Genomic DNA, 21,909 nt, shown 5'->3' with positions numbered 1-21,909 from the left:
AGACTTAGGGCTGCCTTTTTGTATCACACGACCAATTTGGTTACGTAGCTCAGTAGACACTCCCATACTTAAGAAACGTACATAGAGCCATCCCCATACTCATGCACAAAAATATAAGAAGATATTTTATGCAATCATAATTAAGCTTAATTTGTAATAATTACCTTTTCTTCCTGTTATTTAGTAACTAAGCGATAAATATAAAAACTGCAGAATTGTGGATCTCAATAATGATCAATAATGTGGGTACTTGGCATATTCAGCCTCCATTGTTTATTTTGCATGCAACGAAATACACAGCTACAGAAGTCTGTGCCTACATTAAAATGCTGATCATTTCTTTTTAGCTGCACACACTTAAAATACTGTTCTCATCCACAAATATTAAGATCGTTGATATACAAGAACATAAGAAAGTTTACAAACAAGATGCCATTCGGCCCATCTTGCTCGTTTGGTTGTTAGTAGCTTATTTATCCCAGAATCTCATCAAGCAGCTTCTTGAAGGATCCCAGGGTGTCAGCTTCAACATTACTGGGGAGTTGGTTCCAGACTCCCACAATTCTCTGTGTAAAAAAGTGCCTCCAATTTTCTGCTCTGAATGCCCCTTTACCTATTCTCCATTTGTGACCCCTGGTCCTTGTTTCTTTTTTCATGTCATACGCTTTGCAAGTGTCCATTATCAATGTTGCAACCTCAAAAAAACCAAGCAGGTTAGTTAGACACAATCTCCCTTTCCATACTGACTGTCTCCCAGGATACTGTTACCATACAGGTAATTTTCCATTTTGGATCTTAAAGTTTTCATTACTTTACATATTATAGAAGTCAGGCTTATTGGTCTGTAGTTACCTGGTTCTGTTTTGTCTCCCTTTTTGTGGATCGGTATTACGTTTGCAATTTTCCAGTCTGTTGGTACAACCCCTGTGTCAAGAGACTGTTGCATGATCTTGGTTAGTGGTTTTAAATAACTTATTTCATTTCCTTGAGTACTATCGGGAAGATCTCATCTGGCCCAGGGGATTTGTTTATTTTAAGAGCTCCTAGTTCCTTTAACACTTCTGCCTCGGTTATGCTAAAATTATTTAAAACTGGATAGGAACAGGTCGACATGTGGGGCATGTTGTCCGTATCCTCCTTTGTAAAAACTTCTTTTTTTTTCTCATCTAGATGTTGCCATTTGTATTTCTTACGACATTTGACTTCCTCCTTTAATTTCTTTTGCTGTTATAATATTGGAAAAAGCTTTTTGGAATTGGTTGTAGCCCCCTTGGCAATGCTCATTTCTATTTCTCTCTTGGTCTTTCTAACTTCCTTTTTCCATACATCATAACATTGTAACAGTTTTCAGTTATGATATTGGAAAATATTATATATGGTATTTTAACGATGAACGATTGCGTTGAACCTTTTTATGTATAATGATATTTTGTAGACGATCTGCTTTAGTTCCTATGACATATAGGCTGCTATCCCATAGCGATATCGTTATATATATATATATATATATATATATATATATATATATATATATATATATATATATATATATATAGATAGATAGTGTTTAGTGTTTTATTTTATCTGACAAATAGTAATAAATAATAATTATACTAATAATTTAGCAAGCCAAATCGGAGTAGTAACAACCATGCAACCATCTTTGGCTTTTATGTTTGGGGTATGTGACGGGGTATTCCCCCGCCTCTTTATACAAATTCGTATAAACTACAATGTTTTGTTGTTATACTTCCCCATCCATGCAAACCCACTGCAGAATGTGACCATCTCCAGATTGATTGATTGATCACGATACTTGTTTGGTTTCAGTTCTGTTGTATCCGTTTCTTTTGGCCACTGTTTTGTTTTGTTAAGTATTTGTTTTGTTCAACCTTTTATTTTGTTCCTTTATTAAACGCGCAAGCAGCACTTTCATTACCCCAGCACTGCTGTCTGTGTTCACTGTCTTTCCGGTCTGACGTCACCACCAGCCACTCGTGTCACGAAACATGCACTTTTAAGATAACTTTTGTAACTTGAGACACAAGAGACACATAACTACAAAGCATGATAAACACTTACACATACTGTAATGAGCATAGTATGATAGTTTAGACTTGCGCATATACGGAATTCATACCCAGTGAAGTAGTCAGCAGGAGGCTCGGGGTACCTCGTGGGCGACCCTGTCGCGGTAGGACCCCCCATCTTTATTTCTAAAAGTGTCATATACTGGATAACATGGAAAGAAATTTGAATGCAATATAAGTTACCTGTTTGCAGATTTGTACACTCTGTTAGTTTTAAAAGGAGATTATCAGAGGAGGTATAGTAACTGGTAAATGCGAGATTGCATTTCATTGCACTGACGATAACTGTCTGACTGCTGGAACAAAAACAAACAATCGCACATTGCTGGAGGAACTGTTGTGCTCAAGAGATAACATAGGTTAAGCATAAAGGAACAAAGGGCCACACCAAGATAACACCATCTTAGGCACTGTGAGACTCTCCTCATGAAGACGGAAGGAGGGGTCTGAGGTCAGTGGCTACAAGGTGCATTCAGCTCATCTCACTTCTCTCTTTCATTAAGAATAGTTTTGGAAACTTGTCGATCAAGAAAGTCCTGGAGGATCAAACCCACAGAATGGAATTGTATTATTTTGTTCTGTTCTGTTCTGTTTTGTTTTGTACCGTGCAGTTTGCATATGAAAGCGTGATCTGACTTTTGCTTTGAGCATTCCTTTTGTTTCGGGAATTAAACCTGTATATAATGAATAAGCCACCAAGAAATCATCAAGAAACAACTACTCACTACTTTTAAAAAACTACTTCACAGGATATTACTTAATTTTATATTATATCTATATCTATATCTATATATATATATACACACATACACACACACACGTATACTTGCCAACAAGCAATTCGCCACATTTTAGGCCTGCTTTTCAGTCACATATGTGAACATGCAAAGGTGACTTAAACTGCATACGAGAAGGGGGTTGCACACCTAAATATGCGCCCGCCCTGAGGCAGCCCAGTAATGTAACCCAGAGGTTGTACAGCTGTGGCCAAAATTTAGCATCACCTAGAATTTTAGAATTGAGATAAAAAATAACTATACGAAAATCATTTAGCTCTTTTATTTAACATTATGTAATCAAAGAAACTACAAAATGATATTGCTAAAGTCTACCGGAAGCCATAATAGTAGTACAGCATAGACTTTGAAATGTCACTTTTAAATTTGTTAGTTTTTCATTAAGTACAGTATATGGAAAACTACAAACCAGTATGTAATTCAATAATGTTAACGTAACATTATTCAGCAGGTTTCATTCAACTTTATAAAGTAAAATTTGTTAATTCTATAAGGTGATGCAAAACCTTTGGCCATAGCTGTACACATTATGTGCTGTACTGCTGGATTGTTGTAACTACAGCAGATATATTATAGGTTCACAGGAAACAGTAAGTCAGGTCCTTATTTAGTTAAAATGATAGCAAATTAAGTGTATCTGCAAAATTGACTAAGATTACACATCTCTTCACTAAAGCACAAACTTGTACTTTAGCATTGCACACTGACAGTAAGCACACAGCCAATGACTAGACAAACACCAGATACCCTTATAAAAGTATTCAAACACAAATTTACTGGGTCATTTTTACATACTTCTTTGTGATTTTACTATATGCCTTACTACACTTTGCTATAATTTACCTAGATATACAAAAGCACCATAGAAAACTCTGTCAAGTGCGATAGAATAAACCACTATGGATAAATCAATCTATTAAGCTGGGTATTAAAAATAAAATAACATATTTCTATTAAATCAAAGGGAGCAGCCTCACAAATAAAATAGAGAAGCCTGTAGACACCTTAAAAAGCAGACTAAGAGAAAGAAACAGAAATTAGAGAGACAAGTATTTACAAAGGAGGATTTACAATACACCAAAGTTAACAGAATGTACACAAACATAATTATCAGTTTGTTACAAAAGAGAATGAAGTACTAAGTGTAAGCACTTAAAATAAACAAATCTTCAGGGCCTAAATGGAATCTATCCAGGAGTCCTCAGGGAAACTAGATTTTTTTTATTTTTTATAATAAGTATAAAACAGAAGAATATTAAATATAGCAACAACATTATAGGTAACAGCCAACATGTCTTTAGGAAAGTAGAGTTTGTTTCACTAATTTACAAGATTTCTTTCAGGAGGTGACTACTAGAGTTGACAAGGATAGTGCGTATGACATCATCTACTTAGATTTTCAAAAAGCATTTGACAAAGTACTGCACGAAAGATTATATCTAAAGATTAAATCAATAGGAATAAATGGTAAAGTAGCAGCATGGGTTTATAACTGGTTACAAAATAGTAAGCAGAGAGTTATAATTAGAGGCCAGGTATCAAACTGGAGTACTGTAACAAGTGGGGTACCGTAGGGATCAATACTGGGACCATTGTTATTCATAATCTATATAAATGACTTGGACCAAGACATAATCAGTAAACTACACAAATTTGTAGAAGACACAAAACTGGGAGGGGTAGCCAACTCCCAATCAACAACTTTTAATAATGCAAAAAGATTTAGACTTGGGCAAGGCAGATGAAATTTAACGTAAATAAATGCAAAGTCTTGCACTTGGGAGTAGTAGTGGATGAATCTCTTAAGTCAACTAGACAGTGCGGACATGCTATAAAAAAGGCAAATAGAATGTTGGGTTATATAGCCAAGATAGTTGAATTCAAATCAAGAGAAGTTACATTAAAATTATACAATACACTGGTACCCGACCACACCTACAATATTGTGTCCAGTTCTGGTCCCCATATCATAAGAAAGACATTGAGGCATTGGAGAGAGTACAGAAGAGAGCAACATGATTAATTCCAGGTTGAAGGGTATGTCACATGAAGAGAGACTGAAAGAGCTGAATCTATATAGCCTAGAAAGAAGACGAGTCAGGCAACTTAATAGAGGTATTTCAAATTGTTAAGGGGTTTAACAAAATAACTGCTGAGAATTATTTTTCACGTCACAGAGAACAGAACCAGGGGCCACGGGTGGAAGCTGATGGGCATATTCAAAACTGAGGGGAGAAGGAGCTTTTTCACAGAAAGGGTGGTGAACCACTGAAACAGGCTGCCGGACAGAGTTGTTGAAGCAGAGACTTTATTGGATGCTTCAAGAATAGACTGGATGCTGTCATGAAAAATACTGTATATTTTAAACATCAATACTAAAATGAAAGAAACTATCAGATACAACTCAAACGTTTTATTCTAGCACATCATATCAAACATCTGCATAGCTGAAATGCTGTATTTAAATAAACATATAATAAAATAAACATTTCCAAAGAAACTAGTATGTAAGCAGGCATAATACATACAAAACTGTAAAAACAAAAGTAGTTTATAATTTAAAACAAAAGTAACATATGCTTGCTCTTGCATGTGTATCACTCAGTGCAGCACAGAATCCAGGTTGAGATGCAGCAGCCTGATGCTTTGCATGTTTCTGTCGAAGTAAAATAAAGAAGCCTGATATCAAAATGGATACTGCGTGCAGGGATATTAAATGGATGCACTTGCTCTTTCCTTCTGTAAATGCTGGTTTAATCAATTATTTACCACATATCTTTAGACCTGGTCTGAGCATGTCTAAAATATAGAAAACTATATGCTGCTCAATTCCTCATCTCTCTCAGTTTGCCTGATCCTAATGCACACCCCTGGAGCATGTAAACAACCTCAGCTACTGTTTCTAGTGATATCTGTTCAGCCCAAACAAAGCCATGATTCCTAAGCTTGAAAAATGTAATATTTGTTCACCATGTGATACATTTATAAATGATATAATGGTCATAGGTACACAACCATAACAAGATGGTACTGATAGAAAATATTATTGTCTGATTCTGCAGGACATTTTAATAATGTTGCTTTCCTGGTTCAACCTTTTAAATAATTATACCTCCTTGAGGTGTATTTCAAAGATTTTTATTACAATTTATTGAAGATTCAACTAAAATTATTAATTCAGTTACAAATATTATTCCAAACATAAAATTAATAATGATTAATGATTTATATAAATTCAGATAAATTAATAAATTAGCTGGGTTTCTTTTTTTAAATCAAAGCTATTTACTATATAGCGCTATTAACAAACATCTAGAATGTCAAAATCATTTGGACACCAGTATATGTAACAACTACTGATTTTACATACATACGAAAATGGATAATTTTAGAGAATTATTTTACTTGATGAGTTCTAAAAACTATAATCTTGTCTGTGGTTATGAGTCTGTAGCGGGAACTCTAGTGGGTTAAGCTGAATTTGTCCAAAGTCTCGGCATAAAGGGAAACGACCAGTTTCTGTGCTTGTTTTTCATTCCAATCTGACAGTCTGTTCTATTTCGTGTACATTCAATGCATCAACGTTTAATAGACCATTTTTTGCTGTCTAGTTGTAAATATTTGCCCAAATTCCCATTTCGCGTCAAACGTAAATATGCATTCAGTACACCTAACCTGTACCGGCAAGCAAAAACATGCTGTACTAACCGCAAATGCGAACCCCCTGGTTATAGTCAAACAAACACGTCTTTGAAAGTAAAGCTGATGTTAACCTGTGAAATTGATTTAATTAAAACAATCGTAATACAGTTATTTAATTACACAGGTCGTAAAAACAAATACAAATAAAGCTGATGTTAATCTGTGAAAATAATGTAATTAAAATAATCGTAACATTACAGTAAATTAATTACATTGACCTTGTAAAAATGTCAGATCAAACGAAAAAAAAACGGTAATTCGCTGATGTACCTTCATAAAACTACAAATTATACATACACGTTACGGCAGTATTCCGACTACCTACATGCTAGTGTCACTAGTTCTAGACATTATTTTCACTGATTAACAATAGCTGCATTTTTGTTTAACTTACCACCGGAAACATCTTTCTCCAGAGTTATGGACAATACCGCAAATCCCCAAAACACAGCTCCCTTAATTTGCATTTTTATCACACTCGGAATTCAGAAACAGTTTTTCCGTCGGCCAACGAAAAAATATTTTGCCAGCAAGTCAGAAAACAACTGTAAGTAAACGACCATTAAACAACGGCAGGCCTGATGAAACTGGCTGATCACTTCCTACATTACACATAAAAGATCCCCGTGCTAAACACGCATCTGCGAGTGGGAGTTTTCCCAGAGAGGTAGAGCACAAATCACAGAAGAGTAGCTTGGTAGCACAGCGCTCTGCTGTACTGTTAACAGACATGTATGGCAAGCCAAAGTATCATTTAGAGATATCTCAGATTTCATTTTAAGATATCTTGAAATGATTTAAAGATATCTGAAAATGATTTTGTGATATCTCGAAATGTATTTTAGAAATCTTAAAATTAGATAACTGGAAAGGATTTAGAGAAATCTTAAAATATTTAGAGATATCTATAAATTAATTTGAGATATGTCTAAATCTATCTTTGCAGTAGACATTCCAATATGAGGTGCTAACAGATGCAAATATATATATATATATATATATATATATATATATATATATATATATATATATATATATATATATAGTACACTGCAAAAGTTTTAGCCAGGTGTGAAAAAATGCTGTAAAGTAAGAATGTTTTCAAAAATAGACATGTTAATAGATTATATTAACAGAAGAAAAATCTGTGTTTGGTTTGGTGTGACCACCCTTTGCCTTCAAAACAGCATCAACTCTTCTAGGTACACTTGCACACAGTTTTTGAAGGAACTCGGCAGGTAGGTTGGCCCAAACATCTTGGAGAACTAACCACAATTCTTTTGTGGATTTAGGCAGCCTCAGTTGCTTCTCTCTCTTCATGTAATCCCAGACACACTCGTTGATGTTGAGATCAGGGCTCTCTGGGGGCCATACCATCACTTCCAGGACTCCTTGTTCTTCTTTACGCTGAAGATAGTTCTTAATGACTTTTGCTGTATGTTTGGGGTTGTTGTCATGCTGCAGAATAAATTTGGGGCCAATAAGATGCCTCCCTGATGGTATTGCATGATGGATAAGTATCTGCCTATACTTCTCAGCATTGAGGAGACCATTAATTCTGACCAAATCCCCAACTTCATTTGCCCCAAACTTGCAAGGAACCTCCACCATGCTTCACTGTTGCCTGCAGACACTCATTCGTGTACCGTTCTCCAGCCCTTCGGCGAACAAACTGCCTTCTGCTACAGCCAAACATTTCAGATTTTGACTCATCAGTCCAGAGCACCTGCTTCCATTTTTCTGAACCCCAGTTCCTGTGTTTTCGTGCATAGTTGAGTCGCTTGGCCTTGTTTCCACGTCGCAGGTATGGCTTTTTGGCCACAAGTTTTCCATGAAGGCCACTTCTGACCAGACTTCTCCGGACAGTAGATGGGTGTACCAGGGTCCCACTGTTTTCTGCCAATTCTGAGCTGATGGCACTGCTGGACATCTTCCGATTGCGAAGGGAAGTAAGTATGATGTGTCGTTCATCTGTTGCAGTAAGTTTCCTTGGCTGACCACTGCGTCTACAGTCCTCAACATTGCCTGTTTCTTTGTGCTTCTTCAAAAGAGCTTGGACAGCACATCTGGAAACCCCTGTCTGCCTTGAAATTTCTGCCTGGGAGAGACCTTGCTGATGCAGTATAACTACCTTGTGTCTTGTTGCTGTGCTCAGCCTTGCCATGGTGTATGACTTTTGACAGTATACTGTCTTCTGCAACCTCACCTTGTTAACTGAGTTTGGCTTTTCCTCAACCAGTTTTATTCCTCCTACACAGCTGTTTCTGTTTCAGTTAATGATTGTGTTTCAACCTACATATTGAATTGATGATCATTAGAACCTGTTTGGTATAATTGTTTAATCATACACCTGACTATATGCCTACAAAATCCCTGACTTTGTGCAAGTGTACCTAGAAGAATTCATGCTGTTTTGAAGGCAAAGGGTGGTCACACCAAATATGGATTTGATTTAGATTTTTCTTCTGTAGATTCGCTTTGCATTTAGTTAATTGATAAATATAATCTATTAACATGTCTATTTTTGAAAGCATTCTTACTTTACAGCATTTTTTCACACCTGCCTAAAACTTTTGCACAGTACTATATATATAATGATAATTATGAATAGCTACTGCTGGAAATTTCAACAACTGCCAATGTCCTGGACAGTGAGATTTAAGAATTAACTTTATTTACTGCTTCTCCTATGGTGAATATTTTAGTTATTGCCCTGTTATATCTCTTGAACCTATTTAACTTTCCACCAGCATTTGCAGTCATATTCAGAAACAACACTTGTACCAAGTTGTTGGATGCTTATATTGAGAAAGCAGTTTATTGTAAGTGAGCACTACATTCAAGTGTTGTTTCTGAATATGGCCATAAATATCTTCAATCTGCAAGCTACCAGTTCTGACCAGGTTGGACGAGTGCTGGTGCTGGACATTACACTGTCCTATAATAAAAAGTTTGCAATGGTAAAATTGCTTGGTCAATTTAAATTTTCTGTGCTTTGCAAATATAATGTACTGTAATGCTACGAAAATGTATACAGTTATACAGCCATGTGCATTTGGCTAGTTTCGACTTTTTAATGTTTTCAAAAGAGACAACAGAAACAAACCTTTCAGTGTCAGTGCTCACTTAAGTGCATCGAGCTAATGCTTGCTAATACTGAGACTTAAGTGAGCTCTAACACTCAAGGGTTGCTTCTGAATATTTATGTAAAAGTATTTTTTTAAGAAACAATAAGAAATATTTTGAGTCAAAAACAAGCCACCTGACAAAAAGTTCCTCTTTTTCTTATGGGAATTCAATCTGACGGGGACTTACGTCTGGTTTTTGGTTTTGTTACTAGTGGTCACAAAGCTGGTTTATTAAAAACCCAGCTGAAAATTCCAGCAACTGCTGGTGACTGTAGTGACCATCAAGAGTGGGGAATTTGAACAAGCATGGTTTCTAGTTTCTTACTGGATACTCAGATTGTATTTTTAAACCCTAAGAAAGGTTTACTACTTTGTTTATGCAGAATATTATAGTAAAGGGACTAAACAACCATAAGTAGCTCTTTAACCAGCATTATATGACAAGTGGGCTCTATCTGCCTCTCACTTTCATTGGGATTTCAAATGTTGTAAAGCATAGGCGTAATTTATACAGGGAACGCAGGGCACACGTCCAGATCTCTTTTTCAATGATGGGGAAATGTCCCCCTCACATTACAATAATAAAACTTTTATTTCACGATAATTTATTGGTATAATGTTTTCTGGTATTTTTTGGGGTCAAAATAACACCAATGTTGTGCTTATTGACAGTTTGTGAGGAACATTGTTCTACAGGATGGGATTCGTGCATTTGCCACGGGAGGGGCAGGAAATGTGACTGTCTATATAAAGTAATATGAAGATGTGGTCCGATTTAGACTAAATATTGTGCATTTAATCAATGCATTTAAGTGGTCTAGCATAATTCAATAATTGGATCCCTCATGAATTGTGTCTGCTTCTGGCCTTGTTGGTGTGTGCACAGTCTGTCTCGGCCGCTCTGTTTGCGTAGTCATGTCGTCTCTACCATTGCTGCACTCACTTGTCTGCTTGCAAGGGGTAAAGAAATGTGCCTTTTATGCATCTCGAGTTTCATTTGATTTATATAAGCATATATTACGTTTGAAATACTCATTACCCCATTGGTTAATGATACCTCTGGTTTGACTTTCATTTGTCTGTATTGTTGTTGGGATCAACTTCTAGATCTGCACAGGGGGGTGGATTGCTGCTTCCCACTGGTTAACGCCTTCTTGGCGCTGGCAGTCAAGCTAGCTCCTGGTGTTGTCTCAGAGTGAGAGTGGGCTGAACTTGACTGACGATGGTCAAGACTTTGGAGCGTGTCGCTTGATTCAGCCTGGTATCTTGTGGTAGGTGATTGTTGCTTAAAATATAGCCTTGGAATATATATAAAAATAATAATAATTGTGTTCTGCTTGCCAGAGTTGCTGCCAATCAGATCTGCAGAGGGCATAATTGTATTACGTTGATTGGGGTATAAAGTATATTTTGCGTGTTTGATATGAAGTGGACCATGAGTCTGAAATTTCCAATTCATAGTTAATCAAAAATGTTTCTATCATGATTCATTTATAACACAGGTGTTCCCAGTATTTAACTACAATAATGTTCAGCTATAAACACATAAAAAGGGCAGTTTTATCATGCTGTGATCATTTCGTTCCATGTGCCAGATTTCTAAGTAAGTCACACAGCCAATTAGTCAAGATCAAAAACAATTCAAACAGTAATTTTCCTGGGACATTGAATTTCGTCATTCGTATTATTTTTCTAACCACAGACTAGACTAACTTACCAGAAGGTAATTACTACAGTTATATTACAAAACCTTTGTATGCATTATACTTGCTTCTCTAATGCCTGATAAACTGGATGTTCTATCACTCACTCACACACCAATCCTCCAATGGATCCAATAGAAAATCTATTTTAATTTTGAAATAACGCTGCAAGACATTCAAGGATATGCTCCAACATTCAGGTTACAAATACCGCCGCAGGACATCTAAGATCTACTCTAACCATCTTCCAAATCACCCATCACAAAGAAGTTCTGGAGATCTGTCAACATTCTGCGCTCCAGATGCTTCTCCCCATTCAAGGATGTCCTTCTAGAAACTATGTCACCTCTGCTATTGTGGGTTCCTCCGGCATGGCAAAATCCCCACCGAAACCTGTTCCTTGATCCATTATCGGACTTCTACATTGGAGACCTTAAACTTCAATTGCACATTTTAAAACACATAAAAAATATCATACTAATCATATTCATTGTTCTTTCTGCTTCTAGCTGCCTGACGAGGTGTTTTTCCGCAGTTCGTGTTCACCTTGAACTTCAGTCTCAGTTGTCATATTCTGTGCATTTGGAGCATGTAGAGTGTCATAAATCTGATAAATTAAGGGAAAGAGAAACTTCACATTTCTCACACTAATTCCATTTTTTATTTTATTTTTTGTCCCCACACTTCCATGCTGATATCTGGTCTCCAGACCCCAATCCACACCATCCTAACTCTGCATAACCCGGCAGCCTCCAGGTCCTGGTTTCTGCAACACTCCAAGATCTACAAAAAGGTGTTCTTTCTTTCTTAAACTATTCATGGCATTCCTTCAGGATTGGAGCTGCAGCCACAGCTGCTCAGCGAAATATTCCTGCGCATGTCATAAAGCTTGGTCGGTGGTCTTCAGAGGCTTATGCGATATGCACAAGGAACAGTATTAAAGATATTCTCGTTGCCCAACAACATCTGGAACCAACATCCTAAGAAGGACTTTATTCCAGCATCCAACCCTACCATACCCTTTGTATATATTGAAAGAAAAACAAAACAAACTGCATTTTGTTATATGGTGCCATCTATTATACATAATTATGCAATTTTTTTAGTCCTGGAGGGGAGATTTTTTTCCTTTTTTAGTATGTTTCGTCTTCCTTCCATTGCCTTCAGTCACACAAAAGCAGATCTCACATTATGTGATAACATTTTTTAGTTTTTAGTTTTCACATTCGGCAAAATGTGTGAAGTGGTGTAGGTGGCCATAATTATATATGTATTTACATATTGTAACAGGAGAGATCTGGACAGACTATCTGGCACATGCATGGTACTGCAGATAGAGGGCAGCAGTCTCGTAGGATCCGCCTGTCAGTCATGGCGATGAAACAAAGAGGTTGGGAAGAGGGTGTGCGGCTTTCCCTCTCTCTGAGTGGCTGAGAGGCAGGCCTTGGGAGATTGCTCGGCCCATAAGAACTGTGCTTGGTTGTGCATTCAGGTGGCTGTGTTTGGGAAGACACAGTGATACTGACAGAAGACGTCAGTTTGAAATAAGGACCCGGCAAGCCTGGCTGGGGGAGACAGCCTTCCTTAAAATAATTTAAAGAAAAATAGAAGAAATAATTACTTACCCATGGGATGTTTTTAGTTGTATGTGGAACTCTGCCCACATATATTATCTTTCATTTTTGGTTTGCTTTTGTTTTTTGTTCACAGGGAAGAACACATCGCACCAATTCTGAGGGAATAGGGATTTTCCGCGAACCTCTCAGCCTCTCTGTTCCTTTGGGGAGAAGTATACGATGCTCCTATAATATATATTTATACATACTTATTTCAGAAACTCAGTCTTGCAGTGCTTTTGAATGACCACATCCACCCCAACCACCACCACCTCACTCCCAGCCTCGTCCTGGGAGGGGGGGGGGGGGGGGGGGGGGGGTATACAATGCTCCCTCTGCCTAATCGTATTTGTTCACTGGGATTAACACATCACATAGATGTTTTATTTTATTGTTTGTTTTTTTGGCTGTCCTCCAACTATTTTTATTTTTATTCACCCATTATTTGGGTTAAATGTTTTTGGAAATCTTTAAGATTTTGTATTATAATAAAGGTGGTTATTTAATGCAAGATTCTCCTCATTGAACATATTTTATTATTTCAGATAGAATAATCTCCATGCATGCCTGTGGCAAAGTGGTTTGCAGTGTGCAGGTGTAGTGATGATGTGATTACGAAACAGAAGACAGACAACAAAGTTCACGATCCAAACAGGTTTTATGGTATAATCCTGGTCTGTAAACCACAAAGAATAATCCCAGGCAATATTGTCTAAACAACAGGTTGCAGTCCTGAAATAATAATACACAGTTTCAAAGATTAAACATAGTAGAACACACACAAAGACACATACTGGATCACAAGTCCAGAGTGAGTGCCATAGTGCTTGTGGTGAAATACAATTGATTTATGTACAATAGTGTTGTCTAGGTTTAGTGCTGGCTTTTAGCATCTAATAAGAACAAACAAGTAGATTTTAGACACGACAAAACAAACAAAACACTCAAAGTAACTCATAGTACTCCTTTCTCAGTTCAGTTTAACCATAACAAAAGGAACAAATCACCTAGCCACGTCACCTTGGTTGGCGAGTGCAATAGTTTCTCCTTCAATCTGGTGTACTGTAGCTCTGCCCCCTTTCTAGATGGCAGACTGCCACCTTTCCATGGGAATTAATTGATAGGCCATCCAATCTGGGGCACACTGTTCCCTATACACAATGCCCTCACAGGTTGGGAGGGAGATTTATAACCAAGATTCATTCTTTCTTTGTCATAATGCCCCAGCTACAGAAACTGTCCCCCCACTTTTGAAACCAGTTATGCCATTGCTGTAAAGGTCATACAGAGTCCAGTGAAGGCATAGCAACAGCACGTCACTTAGCTGAAATAAACTGACTTTTTTCAAATTAAAAAACAACACCTTAAAACAAGGAAAGACTAAAATACTTGTTGTGTAATAACCTCCATGTTCAGCAATGAACCAGTTTAAAACTGTGCTGCTAAGAGCTGGAACTTCTCTCAGGATTACTGATAATCCTGAAAGATATCCATTATAAAACCAATATAACTGCATAAAACTGTCGATGAACATGTTGGTTGTGGGTAGGAGCAGTTAAAGCATTGTGTGAATAGTTTCTTTATAGTTTTTTTTTAAGTGTTGAATCAGTTTCTTCTGCCTTGTAGCACATCATTCTTGGAACAGGCTACAGTTATAAACTGTACAATAATCTTATAGCTTTGGTCCAGGTGTTCCGTTCTTGTCTCAGTAGGGAGCGGCACACAAGAGAGATGCACCCACACAGGAAATGATTCATTGCGTGTGATGGGAAGGCAGTGGGCAAAAAGAAAATAAACACAGTATAAGGCTTGTCTCCTTCTTTTATATACAGTGTATATTATACAGATATAATGTACTAGAAAACTGTTGCCACAAGGATTTGAAAGAGGAAAAGACAATGGATAATATTGCCTGAAACTGGAGGTCACTTTCTCAAACCCAGGTTGAACAGATTTTCACTATAAGGTGAAAATTGCAGTCAATATCAATTGTATTAAACTCTTTCATGTTAAAATCCTAATAAAATATTTCATCCATCCTCTAAGATAATGTGTATAGCTTTTATATCAACTGTGAAATATGTTTGATATAGGAAAATGGGTAATCCATGTCCTTAGATCAAACAAGCCTGAATCCTCAATCCAAAGCCTTTTACATGACTAGATTTCTGATATTGTTTCCCATTGTTTACTAATCCACCTGACCCCACACGGGTTAAGATGAGGTTTAGCCTTACTTCTTGTAACACAGGAAGTGGATTATAGTATTGTCATAAAAAAACTGACCTTACCTGAGTCGAAGGGAAGCATGGAAAAACAAAAGGATGCATATTATAAAGTTTTAGCATTAACAAGTTTGAAACAATTTATCAATTTAAGGAAAGTAAGTATAAGCAAAGACCTCCAGCCATATAAGTGAACGAAAATTGAAAAAGTGGTATTTAAGACCTTTGTATCGTATTCAAATGACAGCATTTAAAACAGACTGATAGGGACAGACAGATGTAAAGAGAGACCCCTCCATACATTGCCACAATCTGATACTTCCAATAACTAAATAATGTTAAAGCCAAGTTTCATCACAACTAGATAAAGGTTTTTTCAGATATATGAAAAATGTAGTGACTCAACTGTCTCCACTAGTAAATCTTTGTTATCAGAGATTTCATCCCCTATGCGGGATAATTTAAAAATCTGTTTATTGAACATTATGACGCCTATGATAAACCTTTCAGCGTGGGTGTGATAAGAACATGTCCTTGACTGGATGTTTTATCTTAGCAATAACAGGATATTCCAGATTTAAGGTTTGGAAGGATCAAAATGCAAATTGCTACTAACCAGCCAAAACCCCTAGATGGGAAACATTGCATACTGGATTCAAACATAAAAAGTGCACATTCAAATTACATTTCAACAATATGGGTTAAATTTTAAGAGAAGTGGAGTCCTGACTTCCAGAAATTAGGAACAATGAAAGTACAACAGATAAAGTGTGTTGCAAGTCATTAAGAGAACAACATATCTTGTTGCAAGGTATAACCAAAAGGGTGGGTTGAGAAATGTTCAAATAATTTAGGAGGGCTATGCGGCTAAGCAGGATAATGTGCTAGCCTCTAATGCCTTTAACCCTTTAGGGTCCAAGCTATTTTCGCCTGTTTTTTTATAGCTTTTACAAATTTGCGGTTATAACTCTAACTATAAAGGTTATAGGTACATGTTACACATGAAATGAATGTGCATACACTGGGGGTTCAGAAATTTAAATTGTCTGAGTCTCACTCTGTTTAGTACAGATAAAAAAAACACAAAACAAATTCAATGATTTTTAATTTCAATAAAAAATATTTTAGCATTGCCAGGTAAAAACTGACATCAAAACCGGTGTACAGTGAAACTTCAACATGAACTGAACATTGGCTAAAAAAAAAAAATAAAGGAATTATGACCATATATACAAAATATACCAAAAACACGAAATAAAAAAAAAAAAACCTGTAAAATTGAACCAGGTGCAAAATATCAACAACATGTGAAAGAAATAAGAAAAAATAAAAACACATTCAAATTATTTGTGCCAGTCCATAAAACAGTTCATGTACAGTGAGACATCACATGCCTTGCATTGCCAACTGCTCCCCACAGTGTTCAAAACACAACTTCTGGCAGAACACCTTTTGGGTATCCTGTTGCATTCCTGTTAGCTCACTGATTTTCTTGTGCAGCAAAAAGCTGTGCACAATGTCTATGAAATAGTAAAAGAAGGATTTATACCATGTTTGTGTTTTGTGCAGCACATGGCACAGTGAATTAGCTGGTCAGATAAGTCCACACCCCCCATGAATTTGTTATGCTTCTTGAAGGCAGTAGGTGTACTGATATGTTTGGATTGCCAGGTGCCAGCTCTGGATTGTACCCTTCTTGTACTGTCTCCCCAGAAAAGGCTTTATTAATTGTGGAACACAAAGACACCTCTCTGGCATCCATCTAATCCATCCATCACAAATAAGAGATTGACTTCACTGATCCACCTAATGCTTCCTCTGTCTGATTTCCTTTTTAGAGCATTATTTTTGTCTGGGGAAAGCCTTTTCTGTTTTCCCTGATGGTTTCTCAAGCAACAAAGTGATGTTGATAAATGTCTGTAAGAGCTGTGGGCTTGTTTAAAAGTTATCACGGTATAATCTGTAACCTTGTCCGAAAAATTATGTTTGCATCAGGGACATTACTGAGTCAGAACTCAGTACATTCCCTGTAACACTTGTGCTCTTTCCTGTATAAATGTTGAACTGACAAGTGTAGCCATTATTAGAGTCAGCCAAAACAAATTATTTCTAGTTGGCTTGTCTTTCATATACTGTTTTAATAAAATTCTTGCTTTGGATGCAACCATCCGTCATCAATGGAGACATTCTGTCTTGGCTGATAAAATGCTTTACAGGAGGTTAGTAAGTCATTAAGAAGGGGGCGAAGTCTGAACAGTCGATCATACTCTACAGTGTCATTTTTTTCATCATCTTCTTCAAGGTTGCTCATGGGCAGATTCCACATGATGGGTAGAAACCTGTTTCTGCTCATGAATTGTTTGCAGAATGGCATTCCAAAGTAGTCATTGCCTGTCCAGTAGCTTTTGACACTGCGTAGTCCAACAATCCCCATGAATAAAATGATGGCCAGATATGTGTAGAACTCATTCAGCCCCACTGGGTTCCAGGAAAAAAAAAGTTTTTCACCCTGTTTATTTGTATTGGCACAGAGGGTGTCTTTTGGAAAAACAAACTGAAACAGATTAGATCTTGAATATGTGCTGGTAGCATTGCTTAACACCTGGGGTTCTTGCTAGAGCAAAGTTTGGCTGCTTTGGTGCTTCACCTGCCTCTGCTTCTGTTTTCCACTTCTCTGTAGGAACAGTTGCCACCTCCACAAAGGTAGATGATGTGGGGGTGGATGTCTGCTAGAGGTGGGATGGACACACTCTGTCTGGTAGAGGGGGCGAGGTGGATGTGCTACTTTTTTTCTAAGGTGGAATGCCAGATGTAGATTGTTTTGCTACATCCTTTTCCAATTCGTTGTAATTAGAAAAGAAAAAAAAATGTCTAAAGGTTTATGCTCTACCAAAATTACATATTTTATAAGTTTGCGCATAGACAGTCAACCACCACAGATGTAGTCAGTTCATTTCCATACAAATAGGGAGCTATTAGAGCTTGTAGATCTTGTAGCAAAAGCTGACAGACTTGCTGGCACCAGGATTTGATGCTGCAATATGATAACGCGCACCTAACTACAGCAGACTTGAACAGTGCATCTAATCCAACAAACACTGTCTGCACGAAAATGTTGTACATAGCTATGACATAGGCAGAATGATTCTGTGAGGGCGCTATGTAAAGGGAACAGAATGCATTGGACTGGATGGCCAGACAAATCATTCCTAGGGTTAGAAGGAAGTCGGTCATCTAGAATTTCCCGGAAGGGAAACAATGTGGCAGCTGCGGATTGGAGGAGTGGTTGCACTAGTTAACCAAGGGGTCATGATTGAAGGTAGAAAAGGGGGCGAAGAGAAGTGATCTTTTCCTTTGTACGGTTATGTTGAACTGGAGAACCTGTGTTGTTATCGTGAGTGTTTTGTTTGTTTTTGTCGTGTCTAAATACTGTTTGTTGTTATTAGACGGCTGAAACACGACCCAGAGCTGTCACTAAAGGCCAGCACTTAACCGGATATATCACTGTTTGTGTTTTTTGTTACATGACAACAGACAGACAACGATAATCCATAAATCCAAATAATAATCCCAGGCAATACACAGCAATGTGTATTGCACTGTTCTAAATAAAGGGTTTACAGTCCCAAATAATACACACAGTCAATTTACATACACAAATACACCCATGAGTGAGTGGTTTAAGTGCAAGTGGTGAAATACAATTATCTATGTGTACAATAGTGTTGTTGTCCAGGTTTTGTGCTGGCCATCACCAACAGCTCCGGATCGTGTTAGCTGTATAGTCTTAGTGAACAAATAACAGGGTTTTTGACAGACAGACAAAACAAACAAAACACTCACGGTTGTTTACAAAATCAGAGGTCCTTCTGGTTTAGTGTAACCACAATAAAGGAACAGATAACCTCTCTGTATCTCCTTATATGCTGTTAACCATGACCTCTTGGTTAACGAGTGCAACCGCTCCTCCAATCCGAGGCTGCTACATTGTTTCCCTTCTGGGTCGATGATTTAGTGTACTGTCGCTCCACTCCCTTTCTAGATGGCCGACTTCCTTCTAACCCTGGTAATGAATTGTTGGGCCATCCAGTCCACGGTACTCTGTTGCCTTTACACAGTTCCCTCACAGGATGGAAGGGAGATTTAATCACCAAGAATCATTTTTTCTCTGTCACAGGGAACAACCCGGGGATTAACAGAGCATACACGCCTGTATTGCCTGTTCTCATTGTTGTTGTTTACTACTGTTTTGTCATCGGACTTTGGATTTACAAATAAAATATCATTGCACCTGGATTACCATTGTCTGTCTGTTCATTGATCACTGCTGCATTCCTGCACCTGCACACTGTTAACCATTTTGCCGCAATAGCCTCCACGTGTATTTATTGGGGGAAAAAAAATGCCAAAAGTTTTTTCCAAAAGCAGACACAAGTCAATACTACTGAGGTTAGGATATAGGTCCAGCAAATTTATCTTGTAGATGTAGTTGAGCATCGCAAGAGGCAAGGACGATATATGGCTTGAAATGCATTTATTTGTGTTTGTTTCCAGGTTGATTTAAACACATAGCCCTACATGTGAGACACCTATACATGTATCCCCCTCAGGTTTGCAGCACTGACAGTACGCACAAGCAAACTTTGTTTTCACTGTGTCGAAATTAGTTCATGTTTAAATATAAATAAAAAAATGTACATGTGCTGCATTTGTAATCTGTGCGATTAATTAGATCAAGAAATCTGCCATAGAAGGATCTTAAATACCAATTTTTTCTCCTGTGTCAAAGTGACTGGCGATTGTGCACAGGTGTAGAGGTGAGGCAGTGCAGGAGTACTCACAGACAATTGTAATCCGGTTTGGAAAGCTTTATTTTTTTAATCTGGGTCTGGTGATCAAAAGAAAATGCCCCAACAATACACAACAATGTGTATTGTGCGGAGCCATTTAGAAAACGGGGTTACAGTCCCAAACAATAATCCTTATCCGCCCCACAATACTAAAACATGGGTGTGAGTAATAGTGCTTGTGGTAGGTGATAACAGGTAATTTTAGTGACTGTTGTGAAGTGCTGTTCTGGCTTGTGCTGGCCCGATAGCGACAGCTCCGGAAACGTGTTTAACTGTCTGGTGATTTAACAAACAAGACAATTACTAACAACACGTAAAAACAAACAAACACTCATGAATACTCTTTTCACAAATGACAATTCACAGGCAGTAACTACAGGTCAATGAACAAAACCCAAGTGAAGGAAAAGATTAATGATTCTTTGACCCCTTTATGCTATCACGCATGACCCCTTGGTAAACGATTGCAGCTGCCTTTATTGTTGCTGCTGGTACCTCGTTTACCTTCCAGGTCAACACATTCCAGCAACGGAGTCTCCCCTTCTTAAAGGCTGACTGACTTTCCGACCTTGGAAATTAACTGTTTGGCCAGCCCGTCCAAAGATTTTCCCTTTCGCTACTTCGTGCCCTCACAGGTCGGGAGGGAGATTTCCAACCAGAATTCATTTTATTTCCATCACAGCCCCCTGCTTTGAAAGAGCACCTGTGCGTATGCAGGAAAGGTTTTAATTCTGTTAATATTCAAGCCATCTCAGATGCCAAATGTCTGTTAAATGCTGTCGTTTAATAACCTGGGAGTACAAACAGCAGTTTTATTTGGGCAAATTGTGATATTTGCCAATTGCTTTGCCAGTGGAGAAATTGGTGATGAGATATTTGATGACAGTGGGTAAGATAATAATAATAATAATAATAATAATAATAATAATAATATAACAATAATAATAATAATAATAATAATACACCTCCATGAGGTTTCAATTCAGAATACTGTATTAGTTCATTATCTCATGATGCTTTATAACTTTAAACACCACAGTAACCATGACCCTATCTACACACAGTAAGGAGTTATAAGCTAATTTTACATTTAACCTTAAGGAGAGGTCAAAGGTCAGGATCAAGGTCCTTTTTGAATCGAGCATATATGGGCTCCTAAATGTGTTGTACAGTAACCCTATGTGCACTATAAGAAGTTATAAGCTAGTTTTACATTTGACCGAAGATTTTAAAAGGTGTTTAAAGAAATGCGTCAGGTTGCCATATAGGTTTACACACAAACACAATTTTTGAAAAAGCAAATTATATTGTCACAGGGATCATGTTTGTCAACTTTGGAGTTAATAAAATAAACCATTTTTTAACTGAAGCGGTTTTAATTTTAAGAACTAAATGTAGTTCTGGCTGCCATCTTGTTTTACAAACAGAAGCAGTTTGATGTTTGGGTGGGTTTTGGTGAATTTGGTGGCAGCCATTTTGATAGTAAAATGTATTTCAGCAACTTCCAAAAAAATGCATCAGGCCACCATCTTGGTTGACGCTGGAGTGCAATTCTATTTGCATCTGAACTGCAGTCTACACAGGATGATAACTGTCACAGGAGCAGTTTAAAGTTTAGGGAGAAAAATGACAATAACAAATACATAAATAAATAAATAAATAAATACATTTTTACAATAACAATAAGCTTCCTAAGCCAACTTGGAAGCCTAATAATAATGCCTTTTATGAACAAGTTGTGTAACATATAACAATTTTCTGTTTTCATGATTGCTTACTTAGATGGATAACAAAAGAT

General features: G+C 37.3%; 1 protein-coding gene across 2 annotated transcripts in view; it reads right to left on the bottom strand.

Annotated features, from left to right (window-relative positions):
- LOC121317189 (interferon gamma receptor 1-like) overlaps positions 1 to 7,208 on the bottom strand; it is a 47,558-nt gene extending 40,350 nt beyond the window's left edge. Inside the window, exons 1-2 of one of the 2 annotated variants that reach the window (XM_041252855.1) lie at positions 6,984 to 7,069; positions 5,416 to 5,543 (exon numbers count right to left, since the gene is read on the bottom strand). In XM_041252855.1, coding sequence (XP_041108789.1) covers positions 5,416 to 5,479 — 64 coding nt within the window. In that variant the 5' untranslated portion in view covers positions 5,480 to 5,543; positions 6,984 to 7,069. Of the gene's footprint in view, positions 1 to 5,415; positions 5,544 to 6,983 lie in introns of both variants that reach the window. The other variant, XM_041252854.1, reaches the window with a different exon arrangement.
- Between the last annotated feature and the right edge of the window lie 14,701 nt (positions 7,209 to 21,909).

The sequence above is a fragment of the Polyodon spathula genome, chromosome 6, assembly GCF_017654505.1.
Source record: "Polyodon spathula isolate WHYD16114869_AA chromosome 6, ASM1765450v1, whole genome shotgun sequence".
Lineage (NCBI taxonomy): Eukaryota > Metazoa > Chordata > Actinopteri > Acipenseriformes > Polyodontidae > Polyodon > Polyodon spathula.
Note: the sequence above shows the minus strand (reverse complement) of the source record. Positions and strands in the feature narration are given on the sequence as shown.